The sequence below is a fragment of the Phasianus colchicus genome, chromosome Z, assembly GCF_987193195.1.
Source record: "Phasianus colchicus chromosome Z, bPhaCol1.hap1.1, whole genome shotgun sequence".
In the NCBI taxonomy this organism is placed as follows: domain Eukaryota; kingdom Metazoa; phylum Chordata; class Aves; order Galliformes; family Phasianidae; genus Phasianus; species Phasianus colchicus.
Genome location: NC_143476.1, coordinates 50380636 through 50405762, shown reverse-complemented (window position 1 = coordinate 50405762; position 25127 = coordinate 50380636). Strand labels below are relative to the sequence as shown.

General features: G+C 38.6%; 1 protein-coding gene across 1 annotated transcript in view; it reads left to right on the top strand.

Moving 5' to 3' along the window:
- Nucleotides 1-25127, top strand: part of AOPEP (aminopeptidase O (putative)) — a 175978-nt gene that overhangs the window by 142287 nt on the left and 8564 nt on the right. The window contains exon 14 of the mRNA XM_090131202.1: nt 11857-11973. Within this exon, the coding sequence (XP_089987328.1) occupies nt 11857-11973 (117 nt within the window). The remainder of the gene's footprint in view (nt 1-11856; nt 11974-25127) is intronic.

Here is a 25127-nt window from a genome sequence, read left to right as displayed (position 1 = left end):
GAGTAAAATATTTTGTAAAAATGAATTCCTTAGATTCCAGAGATAGTAAACAGCATTTAACCTGAATTGTTTTGTATATCTCCGTAATCTAATACGAAGTCTACTGTACTGCAGAATTCTCCAACGTGACTGCTGTTTGTTAAATCCTGTCAGTGTCCTTGCAGAAGGCACATTTAGGAGGGTCTGATCTTGTAAACTTCTGCCAGCTTGTGTGCTGCTGCTCATCTCAGTGGAGGAACTCATGCACGAAAAGTCAATTGCACACAATTGTCAGCAGAGCTGTGCATAAACTGCTGTAGTCTTGGAGTTTTGTTAGGTAGGTGTTGATGTCACTGGGATTGTGAAAGAGATGTTCAGGGGTTTTCTTTAAAAAATTTTCAAGAAAAATAAATCTCTATTGCTCAGTTTAAAAGAAAAGAAGCAAGTATTATCCTTTAGAGAATGTTTTTTTAATGTTATTTAAGACAGAGCTATGAAGGGTAAAATTTGCCAGCTGAAAATATGTAGCCCTTGAGAAGTCATAGCTATGTGTTTGTTGTCGTAGCCGTCTTTATTTTGTAGACTTGCAAAAGCAGTTAGACTAGTCATGTAAATCAGACAGTTGCTTTCATTTCTAAAGAGTAGGAGGTTGGATATAGACACTTGTCTTTAACCACTTGTCTTGGACTTGGCTTTATTTGGAAAAAATGGTGAAACTAACTTATTTTAAATCTATTAGAGGCTGAGAACTTTAATGCCAAGTCTTTTGCTGGAGGGAATTCTTACAGCTAAGTTATGAACACCTGAGAACGGATGTTCGTAAGTGAAATATCAGATCTATTTCACCCACCGCAGCACATTCATGTCTGAAAAGAGATTGATTTCACTAGGTGGAAAGTTGAATGGACGCTTGCCTTTCCTAAATAGTGAGATCTGCACTATGCAAGTATTGTGTCTGTAATGTGAATCGGGTGTTTTTTTTCTCAGTGTTCAGATACATTTATGACTTAAATTAGGTTTAAATGAACATTAGCAGGCAGTTTCATAATTTAAACGTCGGATTGCGTTGTTTAAACCAACAACTTCATCCTGTCGCTGTGTACATTTTAGTTCCATCAACTATTTTCACAAGTAGATAAGATTATGAATGACTATTGTAGTGCTGCACTGAACTTAGCGGTTATCCACCCATCAGTTAACAAATATTGCTCAACCACTGCTCAGGCAACCCACTGCTCCCTGGCATTATCTGCCTGGCATTATTCTGATTCTTTTCACATTCATACATCATTTCAGTGATTAAGTGCCAGTCTCGCACTCATTACATAAGTAAATATTCCATTGGAGTTAGCAGGAGCTTTCTTCCCAGTAGGAGCATGGAACAAGGCGTTGGGATTGTTCATCCTTGAGATGAATGCTTTTCTCCTTCCCTCCTTTTCTGAAGAGAGAGAAATCAAATAGCCTTACTGATGTACAAGTACCTGAGTGTTGTTTTTGCTGAGGTTGGGTTCCCCCACAGCAGTTGCAGTGACTTGATAGCTGCTCGCCAAGGATCGGGCTGCCTGTAGCAGATTGTCCAGGTTCTTGTGAAATATCTGAGCTGCATGGGGCATAAGCTGTCTGGAAGGGAGTCCAGAAGTGTGGAGTTCAGGGCAGCCTGTGCTTTGCACCTTCTGGGTCATTGTCCTACATGAAAAATAGTCTGGAAACAAGTGGCAGTAAATTGAGTAGTTTCTCTACACATTTATGGAATAAAAATAAGTAGCTTCAGAGTGTGGCTTCTTGTCCCTCTTTTCTGCAACAGCTCTTCTACACTCTTCTTCCCAGTCAATTGTAAAACACTGACAGTTTTTCAAAAAATGAAGGTTATAATAAAACATTAGAAAATATTGGAGAACGCCAACTCTGCCATTTCAACCAGAAGATTTGCCTTTATGCCTGCATCCAGCAGTAAGCTGCAAGTGATTGGGTTTTATTTAGATAAATTAAATGTGAAATGATTCCAGGTACATTGGAACATGGCACACAAACCTAATGGAGGAGGTTTATGAAACTAAGGGCTTTTAAGCAGCTAATTGAATCGGCCTTACAGACAGAATATAATTATGTATTAAATATAAATATGTATTAAATATATATAATATAGGCATATTATTTTTAATGGAACTTGTCATTAAATTGAGGAATTTGGAGAGATGTTAGAACTTTTCCTGAGTTACTGTGTGAAAATATGTTTGTATGCTGAAATGCATGTGTCTGTATTACAAGTAAGTGTAATAAATTATATGTATCCCTCTTTTGTAAGGAAATTTATGTATTTATTGCCTCAAATTTTACCCCAGCTGTGAGAGTGAATTTGTAAAGGATCTGTTGTCGTAAACATCTGTGTTTTTTACATTCCGCTTCATCAACTTTGTAGTTGCTTAACATATTCTAAAATAACTTTTTCCTTTTTGAAGTACTTACATTGTCTTTCACTTGCATCGTATAAAAGTAGCATACATTCCTTTAGTTGTAAGAAAGTTTTTTGTAGGTTTTTTTTTTTTTTTTTTTCAAGAAAGCTTTAAGCTTTTAAGAGGCTAGTACTTTGATGTAATTCTGTTAAACTGAATAGAGTTTTTCCCACACAAATGCAGTTACAAGTCAAGAAACAAATTCATTATTTGGTTATAAAAGTAATTATTAATGTTGTATCTGTATGTGGAAGTACTGATCAGTACATGTGATAGAATTAACTCCTGCTCGCTTTTAATAATTTATGTACTGCCCTTGGCATTGCAAGAAGTCTCATCTGAGAAACATGAGATGATACTTTTCTCATATCACATTTTATCTGGTAGTTACTTCTGAAAATATTAGTATTTCAACTAATTATTAGAGTGTTTGTTGTTGTTGTTGTTGTTTTAATGTTCCTTTAAAAAGTAAGAAAGAAAGAAGGAAAGAAGGAAAGAAGAAAAGAAAGAAAGAATGAAAGAAAGAAAGAAATTCAGCTCCTGAATACTCTAATGGTGTCCAAATCTTGTCTCAAGCCATTTAAGTTCTTGCACTTCTTCAAACTAAAAATATGTAAGTCAGAATGCGATTTGGAAAAGTTCATGTCCAGCAAGTTTTGACTAGGATTTATTTTTAGAGTTAGTTTTAATGCTCCTGTATAGAATTTTGGAGCGGAAGATCTGGCAGCTGTATCCTTGCTAATAACTATAGCATCTTTTTAAATAGCACCAGGCATAAGAAGTGTCACACAACACTCATCCACTTGATGTTTCAACACTCATCCACGGATCTTTTAAAGGGCTTTTTTTTCTCAATGGCAATTGTCTTTTGCAACAGTTCTAAATAAAATCTCATTTGTATTTTTCAAATCAGGAATGAAAAGTAATAGGATGTGTTTTTTCCATATGACATTCATTGCTGTATGACCTGAGTAGCTTCCATGAGTACATTAAGCAGTGAACTAATTTCTGTTGTTTGTTATCTCATCCTCTCCCTGTGAAGAGAGCTGTGTGCAGTGGGGTATTCTGCTTCAGAAAGGTTTTTTGGAAGGAAGAAAGGACTATTTTTTAAATTTATTTTATTTAATATGAAGCTAAGTGCGTGCTGATATGCATCTGTACTATAACAGGTGAAATAGAAAAACTTGCTATGTGTCTGGAGTGGGAAATGGTGGTGACCTGCATGTAATTCACAGTGCAGTTCTAAATCTTATAAGAAGTTCAGTCTCCATTCCCCCCCTCTTCAAGAAGTTGGCGCATTTTGTTTTGAGAGTTTGGGATGCAGGCTGTTTCTTGTCATCCTTGGTTGGCCTTGAGATGTGGCAGCCTCCTTGGGATAGCGGACACAGGCTGCAAAGGCTGTGTGAGGGAATTCAAGGGAAATAGTGTAGAGGCTGGGAAACCAATATGATGGGCAAGTGGAGACCTATGGTGCTGGTGCAGAGTCCATAACAACCAGTTTTCTGGTTATTTTCTGAAGTGCCAAAGGCTTATTTTTGAGATGCTGAGGTAACTTGTCTGAGAAGTGATGATTACAGAACATGATTGCTTTCAGACACGATGAATGAATTCTCCCAAACAAATGAAGATTTTGCCATGACCATTGTGAGGGATTGGTTAAAAAAAGAACTCAAGAGGATTGTGTTAAGGGATCGGTCTCTCCATCTTGGTCAAAGGAGACTGTTTAATTACTTCATGCTCTTCATACAGCTCTTCCATGTCCCCAGCGTCACCTGCATACACTTAGGATTAGATTACACCTGTTGCAGTTACATCAGTTGTAAGGTCTTCAGTGTAAGAGTGCTTTTCTGAAACCTGAGTCCAATCTAGTTGATTATATTAATAGCTAATAAAAGAAAAAAAACAACCAAAATAAAAACCAGCACTAAGAATCAAAGGAAGATGATGTGTTGGATAAACTATCAGCAGGATGCGTAGGGTTTAGTGGATGCAAAATACATCAGAACCAGTTCTTAGGTCAGATGAAAATACTGCTTGCTGAGGTCTGGAAATGCAGTTGATTAATAGATGCTAAAGGATGAATTACATACGTAAGCGTGAAGCCACTTATCACTTGTTGTAAAATTTAGGAAAATAAACAAACAAACAAAAAGAAGTATTAATTCTTGTAAATTCCCAGAGTAAAGCGTCAAGCAGTGAAAGTGCAGTTTTCCGTCTGTGTTTTCAACCTTTTCTCCAGGGAGGGAGGCTTGTGACATTATTAGTGCTTTATGATGAACCTCAGACAGCCCTCCCTGTGAAGCAGTGTCATGTCCTACAGTCATGGGTTAAGTGGCACTGGTACAGTTTTCTTCAGCAGCAGCCAGACTGATGAAAAGTTACAGAAGTAAGCAGGTACATCCTCTTCTCTTTAAAGGTTATTTCTCTGAATAGTAAAGCCAGGAGTAGAATGTGCTAAAGGCAGTGAGCAGCAGAGATGGTAAGGTGCACTGGAACAGACGATGTGTAGCCCATTAGGCTTAAAAGGGAATTATTATACTCAAGAGTAAAGTTGTGATGAAACATTTATTTGTGAAAGCTTAGTTTGAGGAAAAGCGCTGTGTAACCTGACTGGACCTGCAGTAGAAGCCACCTGGTTTTCATTTTGCTGGCTCAGCGGTATGTTAGATCATAAAGGCTTAATCATTTTTGACATTTCAGTGTGTTTATATTAGATTGCAGGTGTTGTATTTTTTTTTTGTAAGTGAATTCTCTCTTTGTTAAGTAAATTACGGGAAAATATTTTGTACTCTAGCTTAAGAAAAATAAACTGTTAATGGAGTGTTAGCAATGATTGGCCTTTTAAACATTTCTGGTAGCAAGTAACCAGAATATCAGGCACAGAACACGAAACAGTTTAAAGGTGGTGATTCCTGTATTTAAAGTCAGCTTAAAATATTGGTGAAACGAAATCCTTGCATTCTTGTATACCCACATTTCCCCTGTCTGCTATTGATTTAATGCTCCTTCGCAAATATTCTTCATTGTTAAGTTTGATATATAAGTACAAAACAGTTTGGTGGGAATTGCATGGTGAAGTCTGTACGTGCGTGGTATCAAAATCTCATTTTAAATCTCACAGGACAGAAAAACTGTGAATATGTACAAGTTTAACTGCATAAGAAGGATCTACAGCCTTTTCACATTGAGCGTTCGTTGTACTTAGAGAAGTACAGCACTACTTATGCTAATGTTACATGATAAATAAATACTAATTTAGGACAGATTTTTGAGAATATATCCCATGTGTCTCATGGGATAACACTTACTGATCCTGTATTGACAATTGTATTCTGATTACTGATATTTTTGTCTTTTGCTTGACAGGGAATATTAGAATTGGCGATCAAGTTATCTGACTTGTGTTCTGTCTGTAATGTGCTGTCCTTTTGCATGCTGTTCTTTGGGATTTGTGTCCCTTATCCAGCAATGCTTCAACAGTGTGTGGCCGGAGTAAATCAAAGCTGTATATTTGAGCAGGTAGTGTCCTTAGAATGATGTGTGATATAGATGTTTCTTCTTCTAAAAATAAATCCTTAATTTTGATGGTACAGAGGGAAAAGTAACTGGCAACTCAGTGTAAGCTCTGTTATTTACTAAAGAAGTTATTCTCAGTATCATTTTTATGTCCCGCTTGTATGAAGCAGGTGATACCAGGCCTCTTAAATGTCCCGCAATCAGCATTTTTTAAACAAACTTCGTAGGACTTTCTATTTGTGATAAAACCTCACTAAAATTCATGTTTAGTCTTACTGTTTCTAGAACATATGTCGTTTGCCAAGCACAGTATGAGCTCCCTGAGCAGAGACAGAGCAAACTTCCATATTGTGGGAATACATTTCAGAGAATTGCAGTTCTGTGGTAGAATACAATGTGTTACAGATATTTGTCTTGTTTTTAAATATAGTGAAGTCTACTTATTTTTCGTAAGCATTTAAACGGAAACTGATTTTTCAACAAGAGGAAAGTTATAAACAAACTGACCTAAATAAAGTTAAATAATACAGTCTGCTTCACTGTTTGCTTCTGAAATTTTGTAAGCCTCTGTATGGATGTGTTTTATTTTGCCAACCAGTTCAAAGCATTTTTTTGTTGGCTGCAGATTACTCTTTTTTTTTCCCCCTGCATTTTCAACCACAGTCCAGTTCTCTAAGACTTAGAATCTCTTAAGTACAGTATATCACACTTTGCTAGTTAACAGCTGTGGAGTGTAGTTGTTTTCATTAAATTCATGTTACTTGATATGAGTACATTTTAGCCCCAGGAGTTGGAGGGGAAGAAGGGAAAGGTAAAGCCTTACTTTCGCATAAAAGATGGTCACCATGCAGATGAAAACGTTGTCTCAAGAACTTTGTTTGAGATAAACAGTGACAAAGTCTACCTAAAAATGTTGCTGAGTAAGTGGTGTTATCTTCAGTTTTCAAGATATTAATTTACTGGATGTTTTAAGAGAAGGGAGATCTTTTTTTACCAAATCTTTTTGTTCAATGGCAGCCCAGAGAAAGCAGCCCTCAAAGCAAACTGTATGGAAAGTTTATAAAGCAAGATTTGTCTGGGTATTCTTTTCATTGGTTCAGAATATAGGTGCAGAGATGGACTGGCTCTATGAATCCTGTCTGCTAAACCAGTAGTAGTGCTTTCTTATCTACAGTTAATGAGGAAATTCTGTCTGAAGGGAGTTATTCACTATTGAATGCTGGGGTGGGGTTTCTCTCTTTCTCTCTTAAGAGAGGGCTGGGAAGGAATTCAGTTTGACCTTGGAAAGTCTTGTATAAAAGTAAATGAAAAGATGTCTCATATTTTGAGGGGACCACCTTCTTCCAGAGAAATGCTGCAGAAATCTGTTGTGTCCTGGAGTCTTGAAACTTCCCTGTAAAATTTTCAAAGGTCAAATGCAGTAATTCTGTTTTGAGCCTCATGCGTGTTGTACTTCAGCCAGCATTTTCCAGTGTACAGTAGTGACCTTTTTTTTTTTTTTTTTTTTTTAAATTATTTATTTACTTTCCCTCCTGTTTTTGGTCAGTAAACAGACCCTTGCTGTGGTTACACAGACAAATATAGCTGAGAACACTTCTGGGAGAAGAGTCTCCCCATGCATTTCTTAACCATTTTTGGGAAGAATTTATCTATCTGTGCATGTGAGAGAGGGAGGCAGTAGCTGTAAATTGAAGTGACATCATATATATTACTCCCATTGATCCGCTTTTAGACTAGAGCCAGGATAAAAGGAAATGGCATCAGGGAGGAAGTATGCTCATTTAGGCACGGATCCCAGTGTGATAATGGAGTAATAATAGAAATCACGCCACTGTCAATCAGCTGCTGCATTAGTTGCAGGCACATTTCCCTTTGGAGGAGGCTTTCAATGGCTTCATTCAAGTGCAGACTGGAGCAAATGGAATATTCAGCATACCAGCTGTACTACTTCAGTGATTTGTGTCCTGGCTTAGGGGTGCCGTGTGAGCGCCGGTCCTATGGATGCTCAAGTAGATATATCTGTGTCACATTTTATGGCTGTGAAAGGTCAGTATTCAAATGTTTCAGTGTCATTTTTCTAGTATAAAGGGTGAATCTGGCATTTATTGCATTTGTTAATGTAGAATTGATAAATACACTCCTTCGTGTGGGTGGTCTGCTGGGACCACAGGATGATGACCTTTCTGGCTGCAGTATCATGCCTTTGCAGAGACAAGACTTGTTTCTCTTGGGTTTTTGCAGGTTAGGGATGCAGGATTCAACAAACTTGCATTTTTGTTGCAATATGTTTTGTAGGGACCATTTCAAAAATACCTTGAGTTACTCTTAACTAGAATTAATATCTTGTATTGTATTCATATGTGAGTAATAAGTGTGCTGTATTTCTTAGTTCCTGGATATTTGGTATACATTGAATTCAAGCCCCAAGCAGGATGCTGCTTGTATGTCAGTCTGAGTTACAGTTCCAGTTTGGTAACATTTACATTGATTCTTACATCTTGCTGTTTTGATACTCCATACCATTTTGGTAGTTTTTTGTGTTTTTTGTGGTTGGTTTGTTTGTTTGTTTGTTTGTTTGTTTTTCAGAGGCAAGAGCCTCAATATTCAAACTTTAAGACCTCTACATCAGATAACTCCAGGGAAGTCAGGGACAGGGGCCTGTTTAGTGGGAAGACAAAATGAAACCCTTGCAAAAGATTGAATAGTTGCAGGAGAGGCTTAAGGACAAGGTAAAGCATGCAGTGTTGGAATACAGCTTTGTAGTGGGGATGATGGTTAATTATATGCGACATGACAGAAAACCTCTGGTGTGCTTGATCCCAAGACATTAATTTATTCCTTCTTTGTAGTGTCAGTATTCACAGCTGGGGGAAGGGAAACCCTGGGAAAAAAATGTGATTTCCGTGCAGCAGCCTCAGGTTGTGGCCAGGGCTATCTGTTTTGCAATATAAACAGATGGTGTAGCATTTGTAGTCATCATGAATGCTGTTTCTTGATATTTGCCTCATTTCCTGGTAGAAGGGTACTTTAATAATCACATACATTTGAGCATTTGGACTGAGTATTCCCATGCATTTTAGAGTCGGGTTTGTTTTTTTTTTTTTTTCATCTTTTAAAGGAAAAACAAAGAACAGAGATGGAAATTTTGTGTCTGGTGTGTTGTGGCTGTTTTTGGAACTTTTTCATCATGGAGAGAGATTTCACACAGTGAAATTTATACTGTTGTATTTTGCTGCATCTTTATGTAATTTTTACATAGGTTAGATATTCAAGATGCATTTGCCATAATGTCATAAATGAAAATAGCTTCACAACATCCAAAACAAATTAACTTGTTTTCTCTAGGATTTATGCTTTAGTAATGCTGAACAGCAAGGACTTCTTTATATTAAGCATAGGACAAACAAATGGAAAATTTGTGTGCACCCCAAACAGTTTTCAAAGTGCAAAAGATGAGAAATAACAGGTGGATGGGACAAATAAGGATGAGCAAAACTTCAGATGTAATTTTGTGAAGTTATCTACAACCTTTGAAAATTTGCTTTGGAAACAAAGTTATTCATGTTGATTTATTTGAAAAAAAAAAAAAGAAGAAGAAGAAGAAGAAGAAGAAATCTAAACCCCAGGAATAATTTTGTAGCAGTTTGTGCCCTGAAACTTCAGCTGAGCTTTCTGCCTCTTTCCTTAGGATAGTTTTTGTCTTACATAGACTCTTTTTTTATATTAAAAAGGGAAAGGGGAAATGAAAGAAAACATGTTCTTCCTTTTATTTTTTGTTGGAAGGGAATGAGAGAACAAAATGTTAAGAGCTGCACCCACTAGTACCAGTTCAGTTACAGGTCTGACAGCACTTCTGCTGGTGCCCACACCCACTCTCTCCATGTTTGCTAGCTCTTAAGTTGGACTCCAGTTAAACCAGACTACAGGCCTCAGACTAGTGTGTAAAGTTTTGTCTTGGATACCTAGAAAGTGAAAAAAATAACTGAAACTGTAGTCTCGGGAGTTTTTGCTCTGCAGTCTCACATTCAGGATGGGTAGGAATTTGATCTGTAATTCTGAAAATTCCTCACCCATAATGCAGCAATAGACAGAGGTAAATTAAGGACATGGCTGATGCTTTGCTGCTTTGCTTTTGTTGGCTTCATTTACATTCTGTATGTTATCTTAGACAATAGCTGTCTGTTGGTGAATCTGTAAAGCAGTTATATTGAGGATAGATAATACTCACTCTGTACCTCCTCTAGCACACATATATTTATATATGTATTCAAACAGCTATTCTACAGTTTCTAAAAATAAGTGTTTTGCACCATTATCTTAGCAGGCAAAGGTTTCTAAATAAGAAGTTACTTTTCCATGTGTGGTGTTCTGCAACATTTCAAATTTTATTAGTGTTCAGAATGAATTAGTCTCCAAGCAGAACCGATTCCCAGAAGCTTTCCCAGTTCTGTTTTTTAATGTACCTCCCCATCCTTCCCAGGCAGCTGCACTTGGACCATACAATGTACATTCAACTTGGCATTTTAGGGGGTTATTCTAAGATTAAAATACTCAGTATTTGTAAGTAGCTGATGGTTTTTATCCATTCCATTTTGTTAGCAGGCATGATTATCACTCAGAAAATGTTCCAGTAAGAGCCAGTAAGATGTAGAATTTTTTCAGTCCCTAAGATACAGCTTAAATAACAAAATAAATGGAATGGAAACTAATCTTTTAAATCCTAGAGCCTTCCTTTCTGCCTTATTCTGATTGGGTACTAACGCTAAATTATGTCAGAGTAAGAGGGAAGAAAATGTCATCGTTGCTAATGCTTCGTTGCTAATTATGATAATTTAGATACAATGAGGTGGGAGCAGAGCATCTCCAAGTGGCATAAAATTGGAAGCAGAGTTAAAATAACAGAATTTTTTTTTGCTCATTAGTCTATCTGGAGGATATTAGAAGTAAAGCAGTGTTGATTTCTTTTTCTGTGCAAAGGCTTCATTACTTCCCCTTAGAATTCTGGTGCCCACCTAAACTGGATGAATAGTGGAAAATCTTTGGGGCATATGACATACTTTTAATGAATCATTCTGAACCCTGAATTTCCAATAAATGTTTCCTGGCAGCTGGTGTAATTTCTTTCTGAGCTCTGTTTGAATTATTAATTTGTCCATCCAGTAAGCCTTTTAAACAGAGCACTTAAGCATTTGCTACATCAGACTACTGGTGTTTTTTGTTTTTTTAAGCTGCATTAGATTCAACTTGAAAACTAGTCAGGCAACTGCTGTATATACACATATGTACATATATACTATGTGTACTATGTACAAGTTTGTACTAAGGTCATAACATTCATGCCATCTTTTTCGTGTGGTGGTGGATAACTCCTGACTCTTTGTGCTAGAATGTGCCTCAAGATGTGATGTTTTAGCATTGATTTATGGGTCATTCATTTGTGTTAGGTTCACTAAGTATACTGAGCAATTGCTCATGTAGCAGCTAGAGGTGCCATAATTATACATGCATATATCTGGTTGATTCCTGAAATGATGTAGTATAAATTATTCTTTTATTTTATTCCTTCCAAGCCCAAACAAAATGCAATTATTTAGCATATGTATTCCATAACAATCTTGGTTTAATAAGCTATGATTATGTCTCAGTTAGATAAACATGATTTAGATCTGATCTAACTATGTAGTAATAAAATATATGGAAAATGTGTCTTAATTGGGGCCTATACACAGCCTTTCAGAATACAGACACATAAAACCTGAGTTTTTTCAGGAATCAGCTGTAACTTCTTTCCATATTTCATGCATGCTGGAAGTACAGAGATTGTTGCAGTCTTGTCCTCTTTGATTTGTCTGTTTAATTGCTCAGTAAGGAGAGCTTTGTTCACACAAAGCATTTGTTTTTGTTTTAGCTGCTCCCAGACCAGCTGGTCTTACTTCTGGAGTATCTCCTGGAGGAGAAAACATTGTGTCCCAGAACACTGCAGCGCTTAGAGAAGACATACCAGCTCCGTGACCAGGATGCTGAGGTAAATCACTAAAAAAATCTCATAAAATAATTCACTGCATTGTTGACTGGGAATGATGGTGATCCACTAAGAGCCAGGCTCATTCAAGTTGTATATTCCTAGACTAAGTATTAAATTTCATGTGTTGAATTCCTATTGCATTTCCAGATGCCTTAATTGTCCACTGCTTTTGTGTGTGTGTCAGGAGTAGGTCCAGATGTGCTTGGATGCTGTAGTAGTAGGAGAAAATGCAACATAGATGTCATATACTATCATATATATACTTCAGGCAGCATGTTCACTCGAGTGCTATGTTTCACACTATTACGGTGAGTATGTATTAGTTCTTAGTTCATCTTAGTCCTTTGTGTGGTTGCCAGGTGCAGTTGTGTCTGTTGCAGTCTGAAGTTGAGCTTCCACATGGCAGGCCCGTTTTGCTCCTCTCTGGGCACTCCCAAGTCTCACTTGCGATTTTGAAAATTGTGCTTTCCAGAGTTTTTAAGAATGAATCAGTTTTGTGCAGTTGTGTGTAGAATGTTAACAGTCACTGGGGAAAATACAATTTTATGTAATAGCGTAAACGTGCCTCTGTCATGACAGACCAAGCTAGTATCCCTGTTCCAAAGAACTTAATGTCTTGGGAGGGTTGGGAGCAAACCTGTACATTCTTACTGCATGCAGTTCTGGCCACTTTGTGGTGTCTCAAGCTGGGAGAACTGTGAAAATGAAGACTACAACACTTGCTGCTGAAAACTCCCTTGAAATTAGTGCCTGTTTGTATCGAGTTTTCAGGAAGGGAGACAGGAAGATGAAATCAGTCATGGAAATAAGGATGTGTATCAAATGTTTAGATTTATATATATATGTGTGTGTGTGTGTGTCTTTTTTTTTATAAGATTAGTTATGAAAGACCATGTTATCAAACTAATATGTAATGAGGGAGCACAGTAAATAACATAGTTTTCAACTCTTGTTAATTAAAAACTACTGTGAAGACTGTGGAGTTAGTGTGCATAACTTACCCTATTATAATTGGAATTTTATGGCAATAATTAAAATTGAAGAACAGAGCAAAATCCTTCTTGTTACTCTTACAGTGAAACTGCTGACTAGATACTTATAAACACTTCAGTCTGAACATTATTGTCAAGATTTATTAAACAGAGGTCTAGCTTTTTCTCAGAAAAAAAAAAAAGGCAACATTTCAACTGTTTACTGTAACTTTTTTTTACTGATACAAGTTTCCAAATGCCAGACTTGTTTTTAATTTGTACTTGAAGCAATGTTTCTATTTATAGGTATTATAATATATTTCAATCTCATCTGAATACCAATGAAATGTTAGGGGTTCTACAATGGGAAGAGAAATAAATAGGGAGGTAGATCAAAGCAATAGCTGTGGTGTTGCTGCTTCCTGCCAGTGAATTCTTAGAACCAGGCCTCAAGCTTGAGCTTCTCAAGTTTTTACTTTCTCTCTACTTTCATGCTTGCTTTCTTCTTTGCAGTGTCACATAAAAGTACAGAAAGTGTCTCTCAGATTTTTTTCTTCTATTTAAAAAAAAATTAAATTCAACCATGGCAAAAGGAGTATAATCTTCATTTCACTTTATGAAGTGAAGCCAAAGGCTTAGCAGATCTTAAGAGGTACAACTGAGATAACATTACCATTAGCATTTTACCAGTCATCAGATCACAGACAGCTACAATCCTTCAAAGGAAATGTTAGCTTACACACCCTTATGTATCCGAGAGAAGGTCCATTCATGCCTCTTTCTCCAGTATATGCATAGGGAATTTTTCCTTTAATGACCTTAATGACCCAGAGACAAAGAACTGCAGTCCATACTTATAGCTAGCTTTTTTTGTCTAAATTTGGTTTGTGAAGACAGTTTTAGTTATGATGATTCTACTGTGTTACTGAAGTTCAAATGCTGTTAGTACCTGGACATCAGAAATAGATATAAACATTTAAAAAAAAAAGGTTGGCAGGCCAATAGAGAAAGCAAAACCCCTGTGTGTCAGAGGTTTTATTCAGGGATTTTTGTAAGTAAAGTTGTCAGTTGTCAGCAAAAAGAAGTTAAGAAATAGGAACCAGTTTTATTATTTTTGAGAAGTATTGTTTATGTTCACATTAACCTTCTAATAGAAACTAGCAATGATATGGCCAGTAGTATGTGAGAACTGCGTGTAAAAATGTATGTTATTTTGTATTTTAAATGAAGTTTCATCTTAAAACTTGTATGTAAAATATTGTCTGCACCCTTGGGAGTTGAAAGTCTTTTCATTACGTGCTACAGTTAGCTAAAAGATCTTCCTACCACATCAGAGAGGATATCAAGAAAAATATTTATATGTAGTACTGAGGCTCATACAGCTTTTACACAGTTGGAAAATGTGTAAGTCCTTCCCATTTTTTCAGTCAGTTTCTATAGCAAATCATGATTTCATTATCCATTTTCTGTTGAAGCCTTGGAATCCTAGGATCACCAAGGTTGGAAAAGGCCTACAAGATCATCCAGTCCAACTGTACACATATTACCAATATTTTCTCAGTATTTCCCACTAAATCATGTCCCATAGTACAACAGTTAAATGTTACTTGAACACCTCCAGACTCCACCACCTCTCTGGGCAGCCCATTCCAGCTCCTGTCCACTCCTTCACAGAATAATATTTCCTAAGGTCCAAACTCAACCTACACCTGGCAAAACTTGAGGCCATTCCCTCTAGTCCTATTGCTAGCTACATGGAAAAAGCCTACCCTCAGCACACTAAAGCCTCCCTTCAGGTAGTTACAGACAGCGATAATGTCTCCCACTGAGCCTCCTCTTCTTCAGACAGAACAATCCCAGTCTCTCAGCCACTCCTCAAAAGGCCTGTGCTCCAGACCCCTCGCCAGCTTCATTGCCCTTCTCTGGACAAACTCCAGGGCCTTGATGTCCTGTGAGAGACAGAGCTGAAGGCTTTGCTGAAGCCAAGATAGGTCACATCAACAGCCTTTACCTCATCCACCAGGCAGGTCACTCTGTCATAGAAGGAGATCAGGTTGGTCAAGCAGGACCTGCCCTTCATGAACCCATGCTGGCTAGGCCTGATCCCCCAATTGTCCTGCACATACCATGTGATCTCCCTCAAGACAATCTGCTCCATAACCTTTCCTGGCATTGAGGTCAGGCTGACTGGCCTGTAGTTCCCTGGGTCCTCCTTACAATCCTTCTTGTAGATGAGAGTCACAGTGGCATGCCTCCAGTCCTCTGGGACCTCTCTAGTTGACCAAGAACACTGATAGATGATGGAAAGCAGCTTGGCTACCACCTCTGTCTGCTCCCTCAGCACCCTCAGGTGGATCCCATTTGGCCCCATGGACCGGTAGTAGTCCAAGTGGAGTAGCAGGTCCCTAACTGTTTCTGAATTTTCCACCTGTTTCCACCTGAATAGTGGGAGATATATTCTGCTTCCCATCCAAGACTTCGTGGTCAAGGGGCAGAGTACTCCAAGGATAACTGATCTGACTTTAAAAGCCAGACATAAAGAAGGCATTGAGAACCACAGACATTTCCGTACCTACAATAGTCACATTCCCCACTACATCCAGTAAAGGATGGAGATTCTCCTTAGCCCTTCTCTTACTGTTAAAATCTGAGAAGGCACAAAACTGCAAGTGTATTTTCCTGAGATTAAATTAACTGGCATAAATTATTTTGACTGGATATCCAGTATATCTTTAAAGAACTTTCTGAGAGCAATAGTGATTCCAAAGTTTAAAGGCACTTTTCTATCAGCTCATAATGCCTTATGGCCCATCATGGCTCAGACGTTGTCAGACAAGTGGATGACAATTGCATGGAAGAATGGTTGAGGATTAGGTTTTTTTCTCCTTGTTCCCCCTTCTCTTACTATGGTTTTTCATAGGCAGGCTGAATCTCTGTGATGTACCACAGGCTCTTTGTCCAAGATGAGCATTACAGAAGCCCGCTGCAGTGAAACAAAGATAACAATATTCAGCTGTAGTTATAAAGCAACTATGTTTACCATCAGCCCAGTAGGATAACAGAATTGAAGCCAGGTCTGAGGTCCTTTCCTTTTATTTTTTTCTCTTCCTCCTCAGGTGATAGTTATGTGCATAGTTAGGGGATATCTAACTTCAGGTAGAGCAAAGAGTTAGTTTACTTGGAAAGTATTTAAATTCTCCTAAGCTTGGTGACACTTCTTTTGATGGGCTTGATTGTGGAAGCTTTGAGCATAGGTTTTTGAGGGTTTACCTTTACAAAATTGTTTATTACAAATATCTAAGAACAACACTGACAACTCTGAATAACAATTTGTGAATCTGCTAACCACCAGAGAATGACAGAATGGCTAAGGAGGAGAGAGATCTCTGGAGGTAACTGGTCCAGTCTCCCTATTCAAGCAGGGGACACTTAATGCAGGCTGCCCAGGAGCATGTCCAGAAAAAAACTTTGGTTATTTCTATTACTTGTATTCTAACATCTTCACTTGATCAGGCAGAGGCCTGTAATATGTACACCAGACTACAGGCTGTTTAAGTGGCTTGCAGAACATTAACAAAGATGATAGGAAAAAAGTCATCAACACAAGAGGAGAAAGGTGGTGGATGTGTGTCAGTCTTTCAGTCCTATTTACAGTCTGGCAGTATTTCTGCAAGTGTATTTTACTTGTTGATGAATTATCTAAAACCAAGTGATAGAAAAATGGCTTACGGATTAATCAGAAAGATTTATGGTGTATTTCTTCAGAATTTTCACCACTGACTTAGCTTTTCTTTCTTTCCTACTGCAGGCATCACTTTCTTATAAAATGTCTTGCTTGCACAGCGTATGGAAAGTCTCTTTGTTAGATTTTCTTGTCTCAGCAAATTGGCTGCAATGTTCTTCACTTACATAATGCTTTCCTTGTACTCCTGATCGTAATGTGGTATATTTGGGGTAGAGGAAAAGGAGAGAGGCTGCTTTTGCAAAAAAGATTGAGTAAAATGGGTTAAGATCATAATATTGCAAGTCATGTGAGTGACATAAAGCAGTTCTCATACAGTTACTTCATTGTGCCTGAGGTCTCCCTATGAGACCAAAGCTATGAAGTGGTGGCATCTTATTTCACTGACAGAAATCCAGTCATGCTAATACAGACCATATAAGGTGCTCAGCATCCTTGAAGGGTTGGGTTTAGGACAAAATAACTTATTTCCATTGATCTTTCCTAATCTGTGAAATACTGACAGGCACAGAAGTACAATTGAAGTGATGTAGTATCTGACTTGCTGCTTCCCATCTGGTGATCAGTGCATTAAGCTGAGCATGTTCTCACACTGTATGGCTCAGCTCTGCTGCAGGTTGTTACTGAGCATTGTTGGAAGGCACCCTTACAGAAGAGTGCTCTGTGGAGCGTAGTGTGAAACTAAATGCAAAAAGGGAGCTGGACAGGAAAGGTCAGTCCATGCTAGCCAGCAGAAAAGACTCATCTTGCCAGGTGTGCCTGGGGCAGGGGTTCAGAAGCGATTTCCAGCTTTTGAATTAGCACTGTGTACAGATATCCCCATAGGCTTATTGTTCCTTGTTTACTAGGCTGCAGAGCAACATTTAGGCATGTTTCAGGTAGTTGCTGCAATGAAATATCTGTATATATGTGATCCTTTCATGTAACTTGTGTGTGAATGATCAATTCAGTAGATGAAAAAACCAACAGCTTGAACTGATGGCCATTTTATAGGACGCTACTTTCTTGAGGAAAAAGATAAACGCATACAACTATTTATTGTTTCTGCAAGAGACAAAATAAAGAAACTTTCTAATTTGTGTATACGGCTTGGTTTCAACTCACGTCAGGAGGAGATGCCTTATTGTTTACATGAGTATATGTTTTGTAGGACTAACAAAGTTGCTGTGAAAATTTATCACTGATGCAAAATACATTTTTACCCATTCTTTTCTTTTTTAATGTTATATTCAGAGCACCATTTTGGCAATATAGATAGGTAAGATTACTTTGAGGAGTGTTTTATTTTTACTTAACAATTACTTAGGAGTTAGGAACTTAGAAAAAACTTGTGTAGAACAATTTGGCTGTGTCCTCAATTTGTTTCTGAAATAAATCAGATTTGAGACTTTAATAGCAACCATTTTTGAGGAGTCATGATCGCTAAATAGAAGAGAAAGAAGAGAGAAGTAATATGAGTTCTTACAAAGTAAAATCTGTTTACATCTGATACTTTTCATACTGATCACCACAGAAATATTAAATTTTATGCTGTCCTTCTCCTCATACTTCCCGTAGCAAATACCAAGAAAAGAATATATTGCAGTTGTTGGAAATCTCTCTCATTTGGACTAGTAAACTGAACAAGGTGAGAGTGAAGTATACCATCTCCATCCCCTGGATGGGAAGTGTATTGACCAGGGCAGAAGATGCTTTTCAGAAGATACTCCGTGATCTTGATTATTTTGAATCTTCATCCTGTTACAGTTCTTGTGTTGCAGTAAACTGCAGTTTGCAGACTCTTTGAGACATATGGTATTGCTGTTGCCACTGGTGAAGATAGTTTTTCACAAGAATACATTGCAGGAGCTAGATTTTAGTGGTGGTGATGGTTTTTGTATTTTTTTCTTCCCCACAAAAAAAAAGATCTCCATTGATATGGCACTTGCTTTCCAAAGATCAAGCTCAAAATACAGTGCGAATCTGAAACAACTGGAACAAGTTGAAGATAAACGCTTCCAGTAATGGTTGTTCCCTGGAGCTGTGTCTGGCTCGTGTGCCTGTCATAACTGAGTGAATGTGCTGAAATGAATTTATAAGACTCATCAAAGGGTAATTTCTAGTTACCATAATTTGGGTTTGTTTTGATGCTATGTGAAAATTATAAGGGCTTGAGAACAGAAAATCCCTCAACCAGCATTAGCTCTATGAAAGGCACATCAGAGCACAAGATTCATGGAGCACTTGAAATAACTTTGCACCAGTCAGCACTCCTGATCCCCAGCCCTCCGAGAGCCAACAGCAACACTCCTCTTCCAAGTGATCTCACTTGCTGCTGGGTGGTATTCTCAGGAGTTTCCAAGCCCCTGCCTGGTGCTATTACCAGTGCTGTTTGCTTATCCTCTGACGTTTTTCTAACTGGTTTTAAAACTTAATTTCATAGTTATCTGGCAACCCAGCAACTTAGTGAGACTTGAAAAGTGGGGGGAGCTGGCACTAGGTGGGAAACGTAGCAAATTTTTATTACTGCTACTATACTACGACTGTTATTTGTTCAAAGAATCCACAGAGGAAGGTAGTTCCTACTTTCCTGTATTCTGGAAAGGATAATGTGGTGTCTGGTGTCTGGACTTCCAAAGTCAGTCTCAGAGATGATCTGAATTGGGTGCAGTTGTGTTATCTGAATTTTTATACAGAATTTCTGTGCAGGACAATACAGAGCTATCTCTGTAATAAAACTACCTGGCCTAGTCTTGAAATTTAAAAGATTTTTCTGTGTGTATATGTATGATAACTGCAATGATAGGAGCTGGATTTAGTTACAAAAACAAAAAAACAAAACAACAACAACAACAAAAAAGGCTCCTAGCTATCAGTGTAGTTTTCCCAAACTGATTGTTTTATTAGGAAGCTGCAGACACATTTCTTCTTCTGTGGCGTATTATCTGTGGCTATTTTTTCTTTATTCTCCACTAACAAAACATGAAGATGTTTCTTCAATTTAAATAAACTGGTACTACATCCAAACTGCTCATCAACTTGTCCTGCGTACATAAATGCTGAAGCAAATGCAGGTTACCCTGGATCACATGGCAGGAAAAAAGTAGGGCATGACAGAGTTAGTGAGCACAAGAAACAGGGCAGTTCAAAATTGCTAACCCTAGCTGCTTCTGAACGTCATCACCTTAGCTTCACAGATCTGGTCACACTGCTGAATCACTGACTTAGAAATATGTGGATAAAATTTTGCTGTCTTCTTTTTAGCTCTGTGCCATGAAGAAACCTTTGGGGCTGCAGTGCCCTTGAGTACTATGTTGCAGGTGTTGCAAATGTTGCCCCGAGAAGCAAGAGTAGTTGTGTTGTTGGGGGCAAGGATCAAGAGAAGAGGAGTCAAAAATTCAAAACATGGAGTAACATCTGTGCTCTGATTTCAGCAGTGAGTCTGCTTCTTCTGAACTTGTAAATCAATACATACTTCTCTTAAGAGTTTTTTTCTAGGGATTGGGAGAGAGATGTATATGAGTGATGTGCCTGTTCTGTGTCTTTAGAGTCGAAACTCTGTGTTTAATGGTTTTGAAAATTGGAACTGAAGTTTTAAACTGTGCAAAACTAGAAGGATGTGAACACAGGTTTGAAGGGCTGGCTGTGAGTGAAACCACAGAGAAACCAGGCAGCCATGTTGTTCATTACTGGAACTTGTTTCACCTGCAGCTCTAGACCCTGTCTGTGACAGTCATCTTGTTTGGAAATGAACAAAGTTTGGACCACTGTCATGTGGGAAACCTAAGATAAAAGGAAGGCACTTTTTTGCCTCCAGTTATGACAGGGAGGAGGTAGAAGCAGAGGAAAGGGGCACATGCCAAGGGGCAGCTTACAGTTGTGCTGATGCTTGCAGCAGCCTTTCCTTTTGCTGAACAGGAGTAATAATTAGTAACAGAAGGTTGGTATGCCCCGCATCAAACTCTGTGGAGATAGATTTCTTCTTCAGATGTGTGGGGTATGTTTATTTGCTTTTTCCACTACAACATTTGGTTTTATAAGCCCAACATGCTTTTATTTGGATTTATAAATAGCTCATGTTGAAATACATTTGCAAGCACTATATGGGTAAAAACTGTAGGAAGACTTGGCTTGGAGGCAGCCAGAAGAGACAGTGTGATGGGCAATATTTCAACCAATTCCAGTGTTGCAAAAACAAAATTACTGTAATACCGAAGGTATTATAGCCACTTGTCAGTAGTTGTTTTGATTGTCAGGTGTCAAAGGGAATTTGGACAGGGTTGTACATCAGACAGAGACAGCTGTACTCGTGATCATCAGGTGAAGTGCAAGCCAAGACATGCACACATGCCTAAGGCTCTCTCACCTTGCTGACAGGTCTCTTTCCCCCAGAATTGCTTAGTGGAGGCTGCAGAGTAAGGCTAGACCTGAGGCTAGGACAAGTTCTTCCTTCCCTCTTCTCTGAGGTCCTGGACCTCACCAACCCAAGCTATTCCCTGACACACTGAATGCTATGCTGCTTCTTCCTCCACCTCACACAGGGCCAGTGCTACTGACGGAGTTGCTGGGGCCTGCTCCCCTCCAGTGCTGGGCCCTATCCTGGTGCCAGGACATCCACAGCATTGCAGGTACAGGGAGGTGCAGGAGAGCGGAGCTGCCAGAAGGCAGCCTTGTGGCCAAGAGTGAGCAGCACCATGGCAAAGCTTAAAAGCTCAGCTCAACACACATCTCCAATGAAGTTGTTCAAGTGGCAGCCAATGATACCATTTTCTCCATCTCCGTCTTACTGCAAGCTGTGAAATGTACTAGTGCTCCAGCCTGCTGAACAGGCAAAAAGTCTGGGGAAAGGGTGAGGGTTCCAGTGTAAGGAGTGCATTTATGGTTTTAATTAAGGCTTATTTTTAAAAGCCTTTGTTTTTCAATCTAAATGGTTTCACATGTTGTGTTGAGCAGTTCCTTACCTCACATGGCACTGCAATATAGGAGCTTTTTCCCCTGGAGCAGAGACCATAGCAACTTAGATGGAAATGTGGTGGAAAAGCCCTTGGGTGCAGTGGGGACACTCCCAGCAGGCACTGCTAAAGCTGCCACACTGCCTTGGTGCTAGTGCTTGCCATTTTTGCACTTCCTTTATCTAACCTTGCTGTAAACTGTAGTCTTACCATCACTTCAGTGACCCATAGGAGGAAGAGGAACAGACAGCTGCTATTGTGTGCCAGTCTTCTGCTGAAAGGGAGAAGGAGGGGCAGGCAAAAGAGCACGTGGGATGTCAGTGTGAAGTGTCCTCTTGTAGCCAGAGATTCACAACATGAGCTTTGATACTCAGAGAGAGGCACAGCCAGTGTGTTCTTTTAGAAAGGATTTAGACATGGCTTCTTAATCTCTCATTTTTTGCCTTCTTTTGGAAAACTTCTAAAAACACGGATGTCACTGGTCACAGATGTGGCCCATATAGGGAGAAAACTATCTGCTCTCTAAGTGGGATCTCTATTTCTGAACTGTAGGTGGAGAAAAAGGGGCATTTGTTTTTTTTCTAAACAAGTTCTTGGTATACTCTTTACTGCTAAGGGCTGAACCTTTTCCCTGGGATGCTTCTCTCCAGTTGATAATGTCCTAGCCTTCCTGATCACAGAGACTAGGAGCAATGTGCTCCACTTTGCTTGGATATCCTAAGCAGCATGTTTTATCATTTTGAGGCTTCTGTATGTTAATGTGGGAAAGAGTTTCCATGCTGGTTTTGGAAAAGCATGGAATCCTGTTTGCAGTGTGGGGGACCCAGACAAGAAGGACCTAGTCTCGTTGTTCCTTAAAAAGGCCTTGGTTCTTCTGATAACTTTGTAAAAGTGAAGTTTGGTTATATCATGCAGGAATGATTCAGTGGCCTGCAGCTGGAAGGGAGGTGAAGGCACAAAAAGGAAAGAAATGCCCACAAATCAGGTTTATGAAGGGAAGGAGGTTCAAGCCTACGCCTGTTTGTTAGCTGGGGCTTTCTGGTACACTGGGGCAGATACAGTCCACATGCTGCTAGTTGTCCCACAGTTTGCAATTGGCCAAAGCACAGAATACAGAAGTTGTTTGTGCAAACACGGATCTTACAGCCCCTCTCTTGCCTCATGATAAACAGAAGCAGTTGCAGCATGTTCCACCCACAGCCTCCATCAGAGCTGCTGAGGGGTGGAAAGAGAGGGAGGACTTCAAGTCCTACTCCCCAACCACAAACATCCCTCATAATGTGCTATTGCTTCATCTGCGTGGAAGTAGCAATCAGAAGGAGCAAAATAAACAAAGTAGTATGTTACGGCTATCAATATTACTAAGATCTTAGGTCTGGTATTCTATTAAAGATAGATTTAAAGTAGCTTTTTAACAGCCAGTTTGTTACTTAAGACTTTTAAATATTTAAAGCACTACACAGTTGTCCTTAAAATGGCAAGTGTCTCCTGACAAAAGTCATACTGATCAGCCTACCCACTGGTAGTTTAGGGTTTCCCAAATGACTATGCTCCTGCATATTGGGCTGCTGATGGGCTAAGGTACTTGTGCTGGGGACAGAGAAAAATGACATTGTGAGTGGGTGGTTGTAATTGTCATGGTGCTGCATGTGCAATCACTGTCCAATGGAGGTCATGATGGGGATCCCTGAGTTCCTTCTGGATGGGGTCCCACCAGTCATTCTCCCCCTTAACAGCAGTTCTTCTAGCATGGAAAGTGAAAAGCAGCATAAGTAAGGCTGTGAGAAAGCATTACAGGTGTAAAACACAGCATGAATTGAATCTTGACACTCTGAGGGTCTTAGGAAGAGTAGCTGGCAATGCTGCTGGCTTCTGCAGTACTGTATCTGGATATGATTTCACTGGCCCTGCAGTGTTGGTGGAGGATTGCGATTCACTGCCTGTTAAGTTATTTATGCACTGAACACTCTGTGAGTTTTTGGGCCAAAATACAAGTTCATTAAAACTGTTAGACATCTTCTTTGCTCATACTCCTGACAGACCTTTGGCATACACAGAAATCCCAATTTCAGACTCCTTGTCAGAGTGATGAATCCATTCTGTTTGCGTTCACTAGGTTTTTGGCTATTGAGTACATTCTTTTCAGATTCTCAATCTGATATTCTGTCAGCACAGTTGTAACACATGCAGCAGTTTCATTGCTTCCAAGCTCACTTAGCATCCCTGATCATCTTTCTTTGTAAATGTTTGTGAAACCAGATTTACATACTAAAGTATGTACATCTTATGGTTTAGAAGGTAGGAATGGTCATGTGAAATGCAGGCTATATTAAATGTCACTGATACAACCTGTCTGGTATGTAAAGAGCAGTTCTTTTAGTTGTTCTTAAATCTTTGTTCTTGAAAAGATAGAAGGGGATTAAAAAAAAAATCATTAAGTCCACTTTGCCCAGTAGCATGTGACGTTGTTACTTAATTGTCTGAAAATACTCTAATGTTTGAATCCAATTTACTTGTAAATAGGAAGACATGGGAAAGAAATGATTTCAAATGGAACAGAACAGCATTCTGGTGCTCTGGAGATAGCAGGTTGCCTCTTGTTAATTAAAGCTAATCTATAGGATAACATTGTTTTTCAAAAAAGTTTTACTGTATTTTTCTTTTCTACATTAGACCAGAATCTGGCAGCTGAGACTGTTTAATTAACATTTACAATTCTAGTTGTTGAAATATATTATTTTTTCAATCAAGTCTGAACTCATTATTTATAAAGATCACATATGCTTCCTACCATTAATAAAGGTTCCACTTTGGTGTACAATAGCCCTTATTGTATTTCACATTAAACTGTTTTTTAGGATCTCTAAGTATGTTGGTTTTGTTCTTTGATTTGGATTTGTCATCTCATGGTGCCTTTTAAATTGGATCCAGCTATTAGTAAAATGTACTCATCTGCCCTGAGGCTAGTCTCCTATTCTGCAGACCAAGAGCTGAGTACGACTCTAGTTTTCTCTTCTATTTTCTATTCTCACCTCTTCTTATATTCTCTCTTAAGGTCATGGCTTAGATTATTTGCTTTCTAAATCTGATTTGTAGACCTCAGAAGTAAAATATTTATTTTTTGCTTGCATATGTATGATTGAGAATATAAGCAAGCTAGATTATTACAGTATAATATAAAGATTTCTGTGAGGGTATTTGTTTTTAGGTATGCCTGATTATTTGTGTGAAGCTCAAGTGAGTAATGCAGATTAGACAAAGCAAGTTATCACCTGGGTCAGAAGATAAAAATTATCACTCTAATGTACAAATATAGTTCTACAGATACATAACTGGGAGCTTTTCTTTTGAAAGTGGAGGGATATACTTGATGCCTGACGTGAGTTTACTCCATCAGCTTCAAGCACCATTTACCAGAAGATTGTGGCCCAGAATGTTACAACAAAAGATTGTCTTAGAGCTAGATTATCAGTGAATTTTATGTAAGTATTTATTTTATTTGAAATGTTA